Genomic DNA, 15,705 nt, shown 5'->3' with positions numbered 1-15,705 from the left:
GGTCAATAATTAGACTTGTTTCGACTGCTACCGGCTAACGCTACACTTCAAAATGAAATGATCTGAGCTTCGGATCTTGCATTTTGATATAAAGTGTGGCTCTTTCTTGCTGAAGTGTGAGATGGGATTTTCCGACACGGCTCAATCACTCCCAGCAAACTGAGTAATCTAGTCTCTACAACTGGGTAGAGGTGCAAATCAGAAGCCATGAATATCCTGTTTCGCCCATTCAGAGTTGGCACTTGGCGGCACCTGGAGTTCTCTTCACTCCAGTAACTAAGACATCTATGTCTTCTCAAAAGAGTTTGATGCATCATGGTTGACATATTAGCACAGATACATAATACTTGTGCGATGTCGGGAACACTGTTCCTGTTCAGTCTATGATTCTTTGCCTATTATCATTGCACTAAACCGGGAAAGCTAAATGCTCCCAAGTAGGAGATGAATGTCGTCTCTCTCTGCTCACCATTTCAAATAGCTTCACTACTCGACCATCCAAGGCAGACAAAGCTGAAAACAGCTTCTTGTTCACCAGCTTCTTATTTGCATTTTCCTCTGGCACCAAAGTTTGACTGTGGCAATAATAAAGAAGAGAAAAACTGAATAAGAAGCTGGCAAAGAAAGCTAACAGCTTCAGCTTAATCCAAGGTAGGCCAACAAAAAGTTTTTTTTCCAGTCTTAAGAGCTGCACAGTGAATTTTTTTAAATGTTCATGGTTAATTTTTTTTTTTTTTTTAGGAAAAACATGGACTGTGTTAAACTACTGAAACCATTCCTGGTATCATGTATTTCATAGCATAATATCTAACTATATTTGATTCACAGCGCATATATACACACACCTATGTATGCATATTTACACACATATCTATGTCTATATATTTGTATATATGGACAGATAAGATAGATTCACAGATACGTAGAGGTGTATGTGCACATGTGTATACAGAGCACCACTACTGTGGAATGTGTTCAGATCAGTGCACGACTGGTCACCACTACAGGAATACGCACCTCCTTCAACACACACATGCAAACACAAACACACACCTTAAACTCAGTCCTGTGGAATTTTACCTGAGCAGATTTGACAACACCTCTATCCTTGCAGTTACCATAGAAACAATAGGGTGGAGAGAAGAAAGATAGGGAGGGGTGTAAAAGAGTGAAAAACGGTGAGAGAGACCGAGAGCGAAAGAGAAAAAGCGAGAGGAGGAGTGAGAGAAGGAGCAAAGGAGGGAGCAAGGGAGGAAGCAAAAGAGAGAGAGGGAGCAAGAGAGGGAGTGAAAGAGAGAGAGGGAGTGAGAGATGATGTATGTGCGAAGACTGAAATATCAGAAGAACAGGAAGGCTCGAGGCGGATGGAAACTCAATCGTTCTTTTCCTTTATCGTCTCTCATTTAAGACGGACAGAACTGCCCAAAGGTGGGGCGGAGGGGGGGGGGTGAGAGGAGAGGAAGGGAGGAGAGGAAAAGAGAAGAGGAGAGGAAAGAGCAGTCATTTAGCACACCTTATCCCAGAGCAAATATAGCATAGCGGAAATCTAGATAGCCTGCTGGAGGCACTTATATTCCGAACCTGACCAATAGAGCACACAGCCTATTTACACTGCAACCTGTGTGTGTTTGAGTACGTGTGTTTTAGCGCTGCATGATATGGATAAAATTCTGGTGTTGTGATTATATTGCTACATGCCGCGACTGTGAAAAGCAATGCTTACAATGTATTAAAACAGAATAATGGGACACGGTTACAGATCTGCCTGCATTATTTTTGACCAAAACTTGACTGATTCATTTAATTTAGGTTAAGATGCTAAGAGCACACAGTAAGGAGGACTGTGATTGGTTAGAGGGCTTATTTGCATGTTGGAGCCTACTGTGAAATCAGTATCGCAAGGGCCAATATCGCCATAACATTTAAAAGGCAATATATTGCAGAGCTATACTTTATAAGTGATTGCAAGTACTTTACAAAAGTAAGAATGCAGTACAATTTCAGCCAAATTTTGTCATAAACGACACTCTTGGTTGTGGCCACAAGAGGCAAAAGACTGAAAATTTTGATAGAGATCAAACAGGCCTACAACAAAAGGTCAAAGTCTAAGCCATTCCTTTTGAAGTCATTTTTATAGTGATACAAATTAAAATTTGAGATAAAAAATTCTGACTTTTCTCATAAAGGTTTCTTTTCCTCACTATTTTTATGTTTCAATCAAACAAATAAAAGGCTTATTATATTAAAAAAATATTTTTACATTTTTTTTCTGTTTTGGCCTAGTATGTCCTAACTTTTGCTTTCAGTTTTGGCTATTAATTTTTTTTTTTTTAATATTTTTTTGGTTTTTACCCAATTTTTCTCCCCAAATTTAGTCGTCTCCAATTCCACCCGCTAGTTAGGACTCCCCCAGTCACACCATACCGGCAACGCTAGGAGGGTGAAGGCTAACACAGGCTTCCTCCGAGACCTGTGAAGCGCCACCACATCTTTTCGAACTGCCGCTGACGCAACGTCATTGGACAGTTGGAAAGCGCCAACCGCCAGATCTGTTACATCAGCTAACAGACGCCTACGCTGACTAGCATCGCGTTAAGTGATAGGGGGGAAGGGGGGGGGGCATCCTACTCACCCAGAGAGAGTGAGGCCAATTGTGCTCTCTTGGACTCCCGGCTACGGATGGCTGTAGCATCACCAGGGATCGAACTCGCGATCTCCTGATGATGGGGCCAAGAAAGTTGCGCCACTCGGGAGCCCTGGTTATGAATTTTCATTTTGATCCATCACTAAACAAAATAATACTGCAAAAATATTGCTACAAATTGCAACTGCATGCTTTGCAGCCCATTTCAAATGCACTGATGTACCTTTGATGTGACGTGATTAAAGAATGCTACTCATGAACGATACTCACCCAGAATACCTGTGTTGCTCAGGGCATGCAATTCAAAAATATAGATGTTGGTAGACAATTCATTTGCACATTGCATCCTTCAGGCTAGTATCACGATAATAATTAACAAATGATATATCACAGAGCCCGGTGTGAGGGTTTTTACATAGTACGTGAAATGTGCAGCACTGAGAGCAGAAAAAAGCCCAACTCTCTTTTTCTCTCTGCCTGACAGCAGCAGCATGCAAGTGTGAGAGAGAGCGTGTGAGGAAGAGAGTATGCGAGTGTGTGACAGGAATTAAAAGCCCCCTCAGAGAGGGCAGTCAGAGCAGGATAATCATGAATATTTCAGTACAAATGAAAAGATGAAATGAAAAGATGACAAGCTTTCACTCTCAATAGCTGTGCTCTCCATCTCTCTCCTCAGCACTCCCTTCTTGTCTCTCTCTCTGTCTCGGCCAGCAGTCCAGGGACAAAAAAACTGAATGAAGTTAAAGGTCACAGAAAAAAGAGACAATTTTGTGTGTGTGCACGCTTCAATTTGGGAGAGTGTGGAGGATCTTATCAGATTCCAGGCATAACAGTAAAAGACACGGAGTTCTTTTTGAGTCCATGTGTGTTTCAAGAACACAACCATGTGAACCTGAAGCAAAACTAGCAGCACATGACAACCATGTGATGACCATGCTGACTCACTACACAAACACTCTTTTCAACAGCTTTAAAGTGCAGACAGTGAACTACACGCACCCAAATAACTCAACATGTCGCCTACAGTCAGCACTGTTCGAAAGACACCACCAAGGGTGAGACCACCCTTCAGTTATTTCATTTCCATTCAAAATGGTCATTAAGCACAAGTTATTCACTTTTCAGGAGACCACCAGAACTGTCCCCATCAGATAAACAGTGCTCATAGCTTTCAACTTTGAGAGAGAAGAGAAAATCAATCCACTATGTGAAAGTGGGGGGAGGTGGGGGGGGGGCTGAAGGACAAGAGAGGGAGGGAGAGAGGAAAAGAGGGAAGAAGAGAAGGGAGAGAGAGAGAGGGTGGGTGAGGGGAGAGAGAGAGGGTGGGAGAGGAGGGAGAGAGAGAGGGTGGGAGAGGAGGGAGAGAGAGAGGGTGGGAGAAGAGGGAGGGTAGGAAGGAGAGAGGGGGGAAGGAATGAAGGAGGGAGGGAAGAATGGAGGGACGGAGGAATGGAGGGAGGGAGGGGGGAAGGGATAGGAGGAAGGGAGGGAGGGACGGAAGGAGGGAAGGAAGGGGGGACGGAAGGAGGTATGGAGGGAGAGGAAGAGAGAGGAGAGAAGGAGGGAGCGTGGGGATGGGGTAAACAAGAAAGGAAAAAAATGCCTAAACATTACAAAATGGTAATGGAAACAGATCTTTAGAATAAACAGTGATACGGCGTGAACGAAAGTCACGTGTCTGGCACTGCATCCTCAGCGTGGTGGTCCAAAGGGTTTCACCAGGCAACGGCAAAATGAGACAGCTTCAAGGCCTGCACGCATATTGAGGCTGCATTAAGGTTACATTCTGTGCAGCTTCTCCCCACATGCATAAATCTGATCCCCAGAGTTTAAACAGCGTTATTCTGGTAGTAAACAGTCTTTCAGTGTGTGTTCGAGGCTCATGGCGCTGTCTAACTGCTGTGTCTTCTGCCATTGTTAAAGGAAGTTTCTCAACAACAGGACTTTGGAGACCCTAACACAAGCTTACACCTGATTTTGGTCACATTATTTGGATGGTCCCCTTTAGACGATCTACAGATACTTAAATCATTGACAAACTTTCTGGTGATATTTAGTTGATTATCAACAACATTATGGTTAGAATGAGGTTTGGGAGATGTAAGTTTTGCCTCGAGGTTAGGGATAGAATTAACAGAACCTTCCACACTCAGCTTCAAGTTCACCTACATTTAATAGATATTTAGTTGAATGCTACTTAAAGATATAATGGGCATCTACAGTGGACCATCCAAATAAAGTGTAACCCAGATTTTAAAAAGTGTTTGGGGAAAAAAAGACACAAAACTGGCCATCGCAAAATGCTTAAACTTTAGTGAATCAAGTAAACTACGTGATCAGCTGAATGTGTAATATCACCACCCACTTTTCGTGCAGACTCTTTCAAATGCATAAGCATGATGAAAAGAACCACATTGAGCTTTACCATGTACAAGGCGAGCAAACTGCACTTTCAGGCAGGTGCACCAGTTTTGTACATAACACAGACAGAATGCATCCAGTTTTCAACTGAAACTGGTGCAAAAAGCTTGGCACATCACCCCCAGACGGTGCAAGAAAGAAAAAAAATGGAGAAGAGAAAGTAAAAGAGAAAGAGAGAGAGAACAGAGCAATACAGTCTTTTTTGTTCATATCATCCTCACCAAATTGTACCGCTTGTGAAGAGCACAGCAGAAAGAGCAAGACAACCACACGGCTAAACACACTTAAACCAGCAATGCTTTTAATCCAATAAGCTTAATACAATTCATACAAAAAGGAAATCTTTTATTAAATTCTGCAAGTAGTGCAGAGAGATTAACATACAAAAGTGCTTAAACTGCAAGAGGCTTTTTTCAGATTAATTAGGAGTGATAATTTGATCTCTGTCAGGATTAAAAGATATTTTGAGACTCGTCGAGAGAGGCCGAGCGAGACAGAGAGAAGCTGCTTCTCATTCTGAAGTCTCACAGCTACCTCTGTGACCTTTGCCCTCTGACCCAAACCCACCACAGTGAAAACTAAACCTCATCATCTCCCTGCTTTTCAGTGATAGGAAATTACTCTGGACCTCCAGCTCTGTCTCCTGTGCTCTTCATCTGGGTCAGGCCCCTCACACGACTCCGGAGACTGCAATTAAAGAGCACAAAAGACTCGGGGAAAAAAACACCTGTCTATTCAGAGCCTTACAACAGCAAGCCAATAAAGCAGAGCATTTGGGCTCGTTCACAGAGGAAGCTGAGATTTATGGGATTGGGAGTTCATTCCAGACTAAGTCCTACTGCAGACAGGGTCATGAGGACTACAGCGGCTGGGATACAGATGGAGGTCAAAACACGGATCCTGAAGCTATTTAAACAAAGCAAATTCTTTCAGATGAAGGTCATCACAATCACGCTTGAAATGAACTGATCTGGGTTCAGATTATTCAGAGAACACCTCAACAGGGAATTAACCCAGGAATTGGGACCACAGACACTGATAACGTGCGTTAGCCAGCGTGAGCGTGTTGTTGCTCTGGTCCTGCCTCCAAACTGGGTGGAGTAGTTTGGTAAATTCACACAGTTTTCTCTTCAGCTCAAATGTAGTCAATCATCTGAGACAAGTCTGGTGTCCAAAGTTTAGGTTTAGTTTTGCACTGGAGTTACAAGGCTAATGTAGCACATAATGTGTGAACACCATTCAGGCTTCAACACGCCTCTATGAAACACACCTTTGTTTACTGATATAGATTGCAGTATAGTAGCTCTCAAAAGTTTGGAACTAGTATTTTCAACAACATTAAACTTTATATTGGGTTTGACCTACTTGCATGAAATGGTTCCTGTGCAAAGACTTTAGGAAGCTGTAAATAAAAATAAGCAAATGTAGAATTTGTTCAGAATGACAAACTGTAGAAGATTCTAAAATAAGAGAAATCTGTACAGCATCAAAAATTAAACGATAATAAAATGGAAATCTGAATGCTTCATATTCCATGAGTAGAGATCCAATCTCAATGCAGATGATGCGACAAAAAAGTGATATAAACAGACAATTACAGTATAGTATTTATTATTTCATCCACTTCTTGCACACAACCTTGGCAAACAGTTTGGATTATTTTAATCCACGTTGTATATATTGTACATAAAATGACAAAATATGAATACGGCAAATGATTCCAAGCTTTCGAAAGGTAACGTATGTTTATACAGAGTCAGAAACTACACAAGCAAGTCTATTTAACAGTTCCACATAATTTGAGACATAATTTGTGTGATGAGTTAGACGTGCCGTTCACACAGTGCTAACTGGCTTCAGTTACTTGTTAGCTACATTAGACTCATAGCTCCAGTGCAAAACTGGAGAAAAAAGAAACACTGAGTGGCAAACATGTCTTGGCTGATTGACAAAGTTGTTTTTTTGCCAAAATACTATTTTAAAGGCCAAAACATTAATTATGGAGATGTGGAGCTCAGAGTGATGCGCTGAAGATCCATTATTGCTGGCCTGTGCATGTGTGTGTGTGTGTGTGTGCGTGCGTGCGTGTGTGCGTGTGTGCGTGTCACTCTGGGCCAAAGGTAATTTACCTCTGCAGCACCAATTATGGCCTCTCCTTTGGACTCTGTGTCACAGAGCTGTATCATTTAAGTAATTGCTTTGGACTCTGGGTGTGCCTTCGCACAAGGGGGAAAAAAAAGAAACGTCCCTGAAATACATGTAAAGTAAAACTAGAACATGTGGTTCTGTACTAGCACACTCGTTCTAACCCGGACAGCACACGTTGTTAAGGCCTCTCTTAAACAAACCCAGCCCAGCAAACCTATTCCTCATCCATTATGCATTAGTCCCTCTACTTCTCTTCATCTTGACAGATTAGTCCCGCTGAGAGGTGGTGCGACGCTGCGTGATGAAGGGATCCTATTCCTTCGTTCTCTGGTGAGTTGGGTAAACGACTGCATCATTAAAAAGAAAAGAGTAGCGCTGTGGTGACTTCACTCTGCTTCACGAGTTACAGAACAGAGAGGATTCATTTGTGTCTATACGCGGTTTGTAAACGTGCGTACGTTCCAATCAGGAACAGCATTCCATCACTGCAGGTGACGAGACTACAGAGCTCCAATTAAAGGCTGTTCACACTGCAGCACATGCATGAGACACACAATATATAGGCTAGAGAGGTATCAGGGGAATCTGTCCTAAAAAATAAAGCAGCACTACGTAAGATTTGTTTGTTAAAAATAAAAAAGTAGTATTACTGGGTCAGGAGAAAAATGCTAAAATAAGTCGCCCTGTAAAGCCTGAAATAGTATTTAAAAGTCGGAGGTGTCAGATGGCATTTTGCAGGAGTTTTTAGACATCTTCATATTTTAATGTCACATGGGTTCAGCTTGACGTTTAGGTCTCAAATGCAAAATCAAGATGATGCTGATGAAGATTTGATGACAAAAGAAGATAATTCACTTACATCTTTAGAAAACTTTAGCAAGTTTAGAGTTTTCTTTCAATACTCCTTCAGCGCGCTTGCAAACATCAGATCCATGAGATTCATCCGCTTGGTCCGAAGCACAACCCCCGGCACAAAACGTTTTTCTGCACGTTGCATGCAATTGTACATTTCTAACACAGAGGTCTCCAAATCCCCAAATCTTACATAGTGCAGCTTTAAAGGAGAACATATTTTCTTCTCTTTCCTTAAAACTTGTGCATTTTTATTCAGGCGTCAATAAATTAATTCAAACCAATGTATGACAGATGATATATTCATACATCAATAAATTAAACAAACGTATCATGGATGATATCTTCCAAAGAAAATGCGACTTTTCAGATGGAGAAAATGTACATTATTTTATTCCCCCTCTGTTTGTTCTTTGCGGACTTCCAGAAACAACATGAACTCACTCCACCAATCAGTGTTGTTTCTGGTGTTGGCAAGGTGACTGGTCGACTGTGTTCTAGCAACTATAGCTTTTTTTTTGTCTTCTGCTCCGTCATGTGTGGGGCTGCATCTTCAAATTCAGCTCAAACTGAGTTAAGGACTTCTGTGAAAGCTTCTTTCATTTTCCCAGAATGGAAAGTAGCCGACACAGGGCCACTGTTTGACCACTTTGTGAGGGAAAAAAAGATATTCAGTCTTCCCATTTGCTTTTTTTTTTGCAGTGTGAAACTCCAAAAAAATGCACTAAATTAACTTAAAAAGGTCTAATTACACTCTCTTTTTCGTAATACAATCAATTTGTCTGTGTTCTTTAAGTACTGGCAGTCTCCACAATACGCCACATATAGAAAAACTGTGTCATATAATTTATCACAATAACCATAAAACAATTTTATTGCCCACTTCTACATAACACAATTACATTACACTAGAAAGTAGTCTAGCATTTATGACACTGTTCACATTCATATAGTAATTCACTGGGCAGAGCTGGATGGGAAGATCAGGCTCCATCCCAGGACACACAATTGATTTCTGGTTTATGTTACAATATATATTTCTGTGTGTGTGTGTGTGTGTCTCCTTGGCATAGTCTTTAACTTAATCCTCCCAACCCCCGACTGCACTATATAAAGCCAGCCAATCATGAGCCAGATTTCGCTTCTGTAATAATCTGATTGGATAATGAGTTGTTAAACCATTGTTGTGTATTTTTATACACCAATATCAAAATCTTGAGAATCAGACAATACTGATCTGATACGTTTTCTTTAAAAAATACACTAAGCTTTAAAGCAGATCACGTGAGATGAACATATAAAGGTAGGCTGAAACTACTGAAACACTAATACCGTACAGGAACAAACACACAGATAACACCACCAGGACACAATGTGCATGTGTGCTTTTTCAGGATAGATTTGTTACAGGATTGGATTAGATTCGTTCTTTCCTGTCCCATATCCGAACCAGCATTTTCTGCTAATACTGACCCTACAGCGAAACCTATCGATACTGATGACCGCTACTGTTCTGACGAGCAAAAACAGCAGAACACATGCACCTTTTTCTAGTGTGTCACCATTCATAGAGTAAAACAACTAGACTCACTCTTGGAGACACTGTTCACAACAGCAATATTCTTAGAGGAGTGTTGGAGATTTGCTATAGTGACAGAGATCGCAACAGTGACACAAGCTACTACATCAAATGAAAGGAGACATTCATGTGATTACAGGCAGAACCAGAAGCTCCTCAGTGCGATAGAGAAAGACCAAATTAATATTAATGAGAACATGGGGCTATAATTAACAACCTTATTACAGAGAGGGAGAGAGAGAGAGAGAGAGAGAGAGAGAGGGAGAGAGATACCATATAGACAGAGACAGAGAGACTGGAGTAGTGTGTGCTTGACTGAACTAATTCAGGATGACAGCGAAGCCATTTACTCAGAAAACAATGTGTCGGAATGACCTACTCAACCCACTCAGACGCCACAGCTACGGGGAGATAGAGAGAGAAAGAGAAAAAGAAAGAGAGGGACAGCATGAGAACTGCTGATTGAAATCAAAATGAAAAAGGACAGTGAGGACAGCCACCTACGGAGAAAGACAAAGGACATAACTAGTGGAAACTTGTCCAGACAGAGAAACCAGCATGAATCTATGTATACGTTCTCATAGTGGAGGGTTGAACTGAATGAACGGCTGGCTGGCCAAAGCAGGACGTGTGTGTGTGTGTGTGTGTGTGGTGTGTGTGTGTGTGTGTGTGTGTGCGCGCACGTGTCAGTCTGTCTGGAGAGCTGTACTGTACAGTCCCTGCCTCCATCTGTTCTCTGGCTGCCCAGAAGCTTGCTAAGCTCCAAACGCTTCTCCAAGAGCAGAGTCCTCCCTCCTGCTCTGCCCCTCCTCCTACACACTCACACGGACCACTGCAGAACCACCCGCGACAAGCAGGACTGTAAAGGTCTGACCTCACAATGATTTGATCATGATTCATTAGGATTCAGTTCAATGCATCATGAAATCTCACATTTTAATATGATTCGATTCAGTGGTAATTCTGAACAGATCATTAAATCTGAAATTTTACCACAATCTGATTCAGCCATGATCTTTAGGAAACAATTCAATGCATCATAACAAATCAAATCAAATTACGATTCAATACAATTAAGTTCTATTATGATTCTTTAAAAATCCATTCAATAATGATTCTCTACAGTTCAATTCAACAAAGATTATTTTCAATTTGATTCAATTACAGTTCCTTAAAGTGAGTCAATTGAAATTCAATTAAGATCCTTTACAATACACATCAGTTATGAATCTTCACAATTTAATTCAAAAACAATTCTTTATAATTCAATTTGTTTCTTCGCAAATCGATTCAAGTGATTCTTTACCATTTGATTTGGTTACAGTTCTTAGCAATTCAATTTAATCACTATTCTTTAAAGTTTGAATTGTGATCCTTTACAATTCGATTTACCTACAGTTCTTTATCATTTGATTCAGTTTAGATTCTTTACCATTTCTCAAGACCCACAAAGCCTCAAATTCCAGCAGAATTAGATTTAAGAAACAATAAATGCAATACAAGTCTCATAATTTGCCACAAAAAAAATGTAAATGCACATTAAAAAATGTAAATGCAGTTAATTAAATGTCTCTCTTATTTCATCTCCCATGTACACTCTCTTCTCTCACCCTCTCTCTCTCAAGTGGAGTGCTACAGCTAGATTAGAGGACCTCTGAGCTTCTCTGAGGACCACTGGGGACCCCATCACTGACCAGTCTATGCCCACTCGCAGTGCCTCTCGGTCAGCTGCGGCTCCATTGCTTTTAGCCTGATTGAAGAGCCCTCTGAGGTCCAGACAATCAAGAGGCCCACACAGTGGGCAGAGGAGAGGCTATCGCAGGAGAGGGTCAGTGATGCTAAAGAGTGCTCTCTGTGGATTTGAAGAAGTGTTTGGATGGACAACATGAGAGAAAGAAAAAAGAAAAGGACGCCCTACTTGGGCTGGTTAGGGATGCGCCCTTATTCCCACCTCTGAACAGGAAGCAGTTATTAATAAAATAAAAAAAATAAAAAAAGCAATGTAAACTTCTGATCTCACAATGATTCAATTAATAATTCTATATCTTACTCTATATATTATTTCACGTTCTTGTTCATCAGTGTTCTCTTACAAAAATATTCAGCATACAGTAAACAAAAACATCAAATAACCATTGGGAATCCCTGTAGAGTCAACCAACCCTGACAACTAGTCTAGCCACTGATCTATAGGCTAATAAATACAACCAAGCTGGCATTAGTGCAGCTCTTGCCTCAGCTGTGAAACAAAAAACGTTAAGATAACAGCGATTCTATCTTTGTATGCAACAAAATGGATACCAGAGATCAGCTTTTTACCCTTTCAGATGCAAAGAAAGGAGCCAAACCGAGGCAAAAGTATCTAGATAGCCAGCTACTTTGCTCACTTTTAGTCTGTCCTCCTCATATGATGAGTTATTTCTGTATCTTGAGTAATTTTCTCTCCACTATAATGACAGTTATATGGTTGCAAAAAAGAACACATTTAAAAACATCTCACACTCAAAAATGCACCCCAAAATTGCAGTTTTTCAAAAGTTCCACCCTCAAGATACATCATTAGAAGTTATATTTTCCATTTTAGGCAGAGCGTCCTTTCAAATGCTGTATTTAAATAAAACCACAGCAAAAAAGATTCAATTTTCAAAATTGAAGAAGAGAGCATACGTTATTGATTATAATCAATTAGAACCAATTATAGCATTCCAAAACTGTGAGCTTCACCTTCAGATCATTGCATCACCAAGTGTTGGCTAATGGTGAAGAGAATGAATGTAAGCACATAATAATAATAATAATAATAATAATAATAAAAAAAGGTAGTGTTGACTCTGCCCTTAATTCATTTTGTGTGTTCTTCTCTTTTTTGGGTGAAATAATCAATGAGGAGTGATAAAGTAAGCAGTATCTCTAAGCGTAGTAGTATCATTAAAATGCTAACGATTGCCATCCCTAGTGCTGGCCCATCTTTCCAGGAGCGAAGGAAATATTTTAAAGAAGGAGCCGAGGAGAGGACAGGAGAGGAGAAGAGAGCATAAGTAGCATAGCTCATGAAATACAAAGCTCCATTATAACTCCATCTCCATCTTAAATCTTCAAGTACCCTCTTCATCTCTCTCTCTCTCTCTCTCGCTCCTGGGTATTGGCCACAGCCTGTCCTCCATTTCACATCTCAGTGAATCCATCATGTGATGCCTCAGTGGTCTCTTCTGCCTCTACCAATCTCCCTGCACCTCCCCCTTCCCCCCCCACTCACACATATATACACACACACATACACAAAACATAATGAAAATGTCAAAGAGCGAGTCTACCATATGTGAATATGGAAATATCTACTTGCTACATACAGTGCTTGGTTAGCTGTAGCATATGAGCCATGTCAATCTAAATACAGGACGGAAGCAGATAGTTCTTCAGTCTTCACCATCCCGTAACATTTGAATAATGCTGCCAAGATCTTCTACCCTTACTGAGCCCGTAGGGATCAAAATGATTCATTCTCCACTCGCATCTAAAATGATGTTGGTGCATTTCAAGAGCTAGCAATGAACATTACCAGCTGCATAACCACATGTCTTCAAACTGCGTGGCGGAAACTGGACAGTTAGAAATGAAAGGCTGCTGAAACCATTCAGCCTCAATTTCAAATAAAGAATAGTTGATTTACAAAAGAAAAAAATGAGACCAGTTGGGTTAATACAACACAGAGACACACATATACACCCGAAAACGATGATACACAAATTTGTTTTCAAGGAAAGGAAACAATATTAAATGCATATTGTATTGTTTGTCTGGGTAAGTCAAAAATTACTTATCAACCTTGCTGAATGAATCTTAGGCCCCAGGTCACTACATCTATATTAGTACAACGATTCCTTATTTGATTAGAAGTCAACTGAGATGAGGAAGATCAGTGCATAAAAGGCAACAGACATTCTAAGCAGTCTAGACTGATTTTAACTAACACACTTTACCAAATGCTCATGGTGTCAACCATGTACACTTATGGTCACCCACCCTCCACCTAATAGACAACCTTCAAATAGAGCCCACTTCTATATGAATGACGTGCCATACCTGGTCTGGCTTTATTAACCTTGATTAGCTGGAATAAGGGTGCGAGAGATACAATGCAGGAAAGCAAATCTCCAGAGGGCACAAAGCATGATTTCTAAGTTATCCTCTATAACCCAAAGCAGTTTTCACTAAATCTCCCCTTTGAAATCTACTTTCCTGCAGAGTTTTGTCCCAACCTGCATCTAACCTGCTGCTCCTCCTTACTTAACACTAATGCATCTGACCCAGCCAATCAAGAACTTCTGAAGAAGATCATTAGCTAGAACAGGTGTGGCAGATTGTGGTCGGAACTAGACTCTCCAGAACCAGGGTAAGTGAACACTGATTTAAAGGGACACTCCAGTCAGTACAGGAAAAATCTGCCCCAAAAATCCCCCCAAAACAGCTACAGTCTTTGAAAAGTTCCTCCTACCTACAAGACACATAATTTCACAATTTCATAAGAGGGCAGAGACATTCCTGTAGGAAAATCCTTACTTTGAGCTAAAGTTATGTTGCTAATTAAAAAAAATCCTGCATTATGAAGTATCACCAGTAAAGACCACTGCCACACAAAGCCCATTATCACATTCACAAAAGGCACCGACAGCCCATTTTCACTAAAATGGAACAGAGAAAATCCAAGGTCCAGGAAACAGACAGCTCACAGCTCCGTTCCCAGAAAATGCTAGCTTCCTGTAGGCTAAACAGGGAAATTCCTCAACAGCACAGTCATGGTGGGATGGCAGAAGAGCCAAGCACAGGGGGAACGCCTTACCTTCTTCAAACGGCCAGTACGTGTACCAGTGAAGACCACAGTGTTGCCGCGGTAATCGTAGGCCGCCACTGAGGTCATCCCGTCATCCTTATCTATGAAGAGCGGAATGCCCTCGATCGTGCTGGTGCCGCCCAGAGGCTGGTTGAAGTCCTGCCCGCAGAAATTATCATCGATCTGCAGAGGCTGCAAAAGAGAAAGAAGGAAGGTTAGGGCATGTGAACAAGTCATTCTGAGCAAGAGATAAGAGCTGAAATCAGGCCTGAAAATTTGTTCTGAAACCAAATATCGCCTGAGAGCAGTCCAATCCAACCAGAACCACGGCGCCAAGTATAGAATCCAAACCTGACCGCAGCCAAACAAAATTCTGTCCAGAGCCTAATCAGACCACCATCAATTAGAGACTGAATACAACTCCAGAATGTGAAATCTGAACCTGACCTGAGCCCCGCAGATTTCTGAACCAGACTGAACCGTACATGACCAGCTGAGTCCTGTCGGGTTCAGACACAGTTCATAGTCTACAAGAGATACTCCAAAACAAGTCACAGCAGGGTGACAATAAGGGAACAGCAGGCTGATCACTATGATCAAAACAAAACTCATCAATAATATTCTATTATAAATCCACCACACAAATACTCTGCATGTGTTTACTTAACAGCATCATGAGATTTGGTGATTTGTGGTTTAACATTTGATGTTGTTTCTCTGCAGTTGCACTTGTCTGCTCAGCTCTCAAGGCAGGGAAAACAAACACACACACTGATGGAAGCATTAAGCAGAAACGCTTGCTGATTCTCTGCGGCCAAAAATCGGAAAACTCTGTGGAGAGGAAAAGGGGAAGAAAAATGACGCACAAAAGCACTCAAAGGGATTTTTAAATGTAGTTAACAATAACACGATGTGATGAAGCACTTTCTGCGCAGATCAACACTTGATCACGCCCAAAATAAAAATGAATAAACCTCATCCCATTAGGATCCTGATCCAGTAAGCGTGATGAAGACAATGCCTCTGTAAAATGATAATGGCTTTTTCTTCAGGTCATCTCATCACACGGTTTAAATAGATTAATCCAATCATGGCCGTGCAATCTCTTCTGTAAAATCGGACACCGCCTGGGAGCTGCTGGCCACATTACAGGTGCGCTGGCAGAGAAGAAGTCCAGTAGGTCATAGCGCAATTTCTTCATCTTCAGAGCCACACTGTCTGTGGTGGATG

General features: G+C 41.2%; 1 protein-coding gene across 1 annotated transcript in view; it reads right to left on the bottom strand.

Moving 5' to 3' along the window:
- Positions 1-15,705, bottom strand: part of plxna1b (plexin A1b) — a 198,764-nt gene that overhangs the window by 131,176 nt on the left and 51,883 nt on the right. Inside the window, exon 3 of the mRNA XM_036571021.1 lies at positions 14,485-14,667. Within this exon, the coding sequence (XP_036426914.1) occupies positions 14,485-14,667 (183 nt within the window). The remainder of the gene's footprint in view (positions 1-14,484; positions 14,668-15,705) is intronic.

Source organism: Colossoma macropomum, unplaced genomic scaffold (assembly GCF_904425465.1).
Source record: "Colossoma macropomum unplaced genomic scaffold, Colossoma_macropomum, whole genome shotgun sequence".
NCBI classification, from domain to species: Eukaryota; Metazoa; Chordata; class Actinopteri; order Characiformes; family Serrasalmidae; genus Colossoma; species Colossoma macropomum.
The sequence above is the reverse complement of the archived record's forward strand: the minus strand, read 5'-3'. Positions and strand labels throughout refer to the sequence as shown.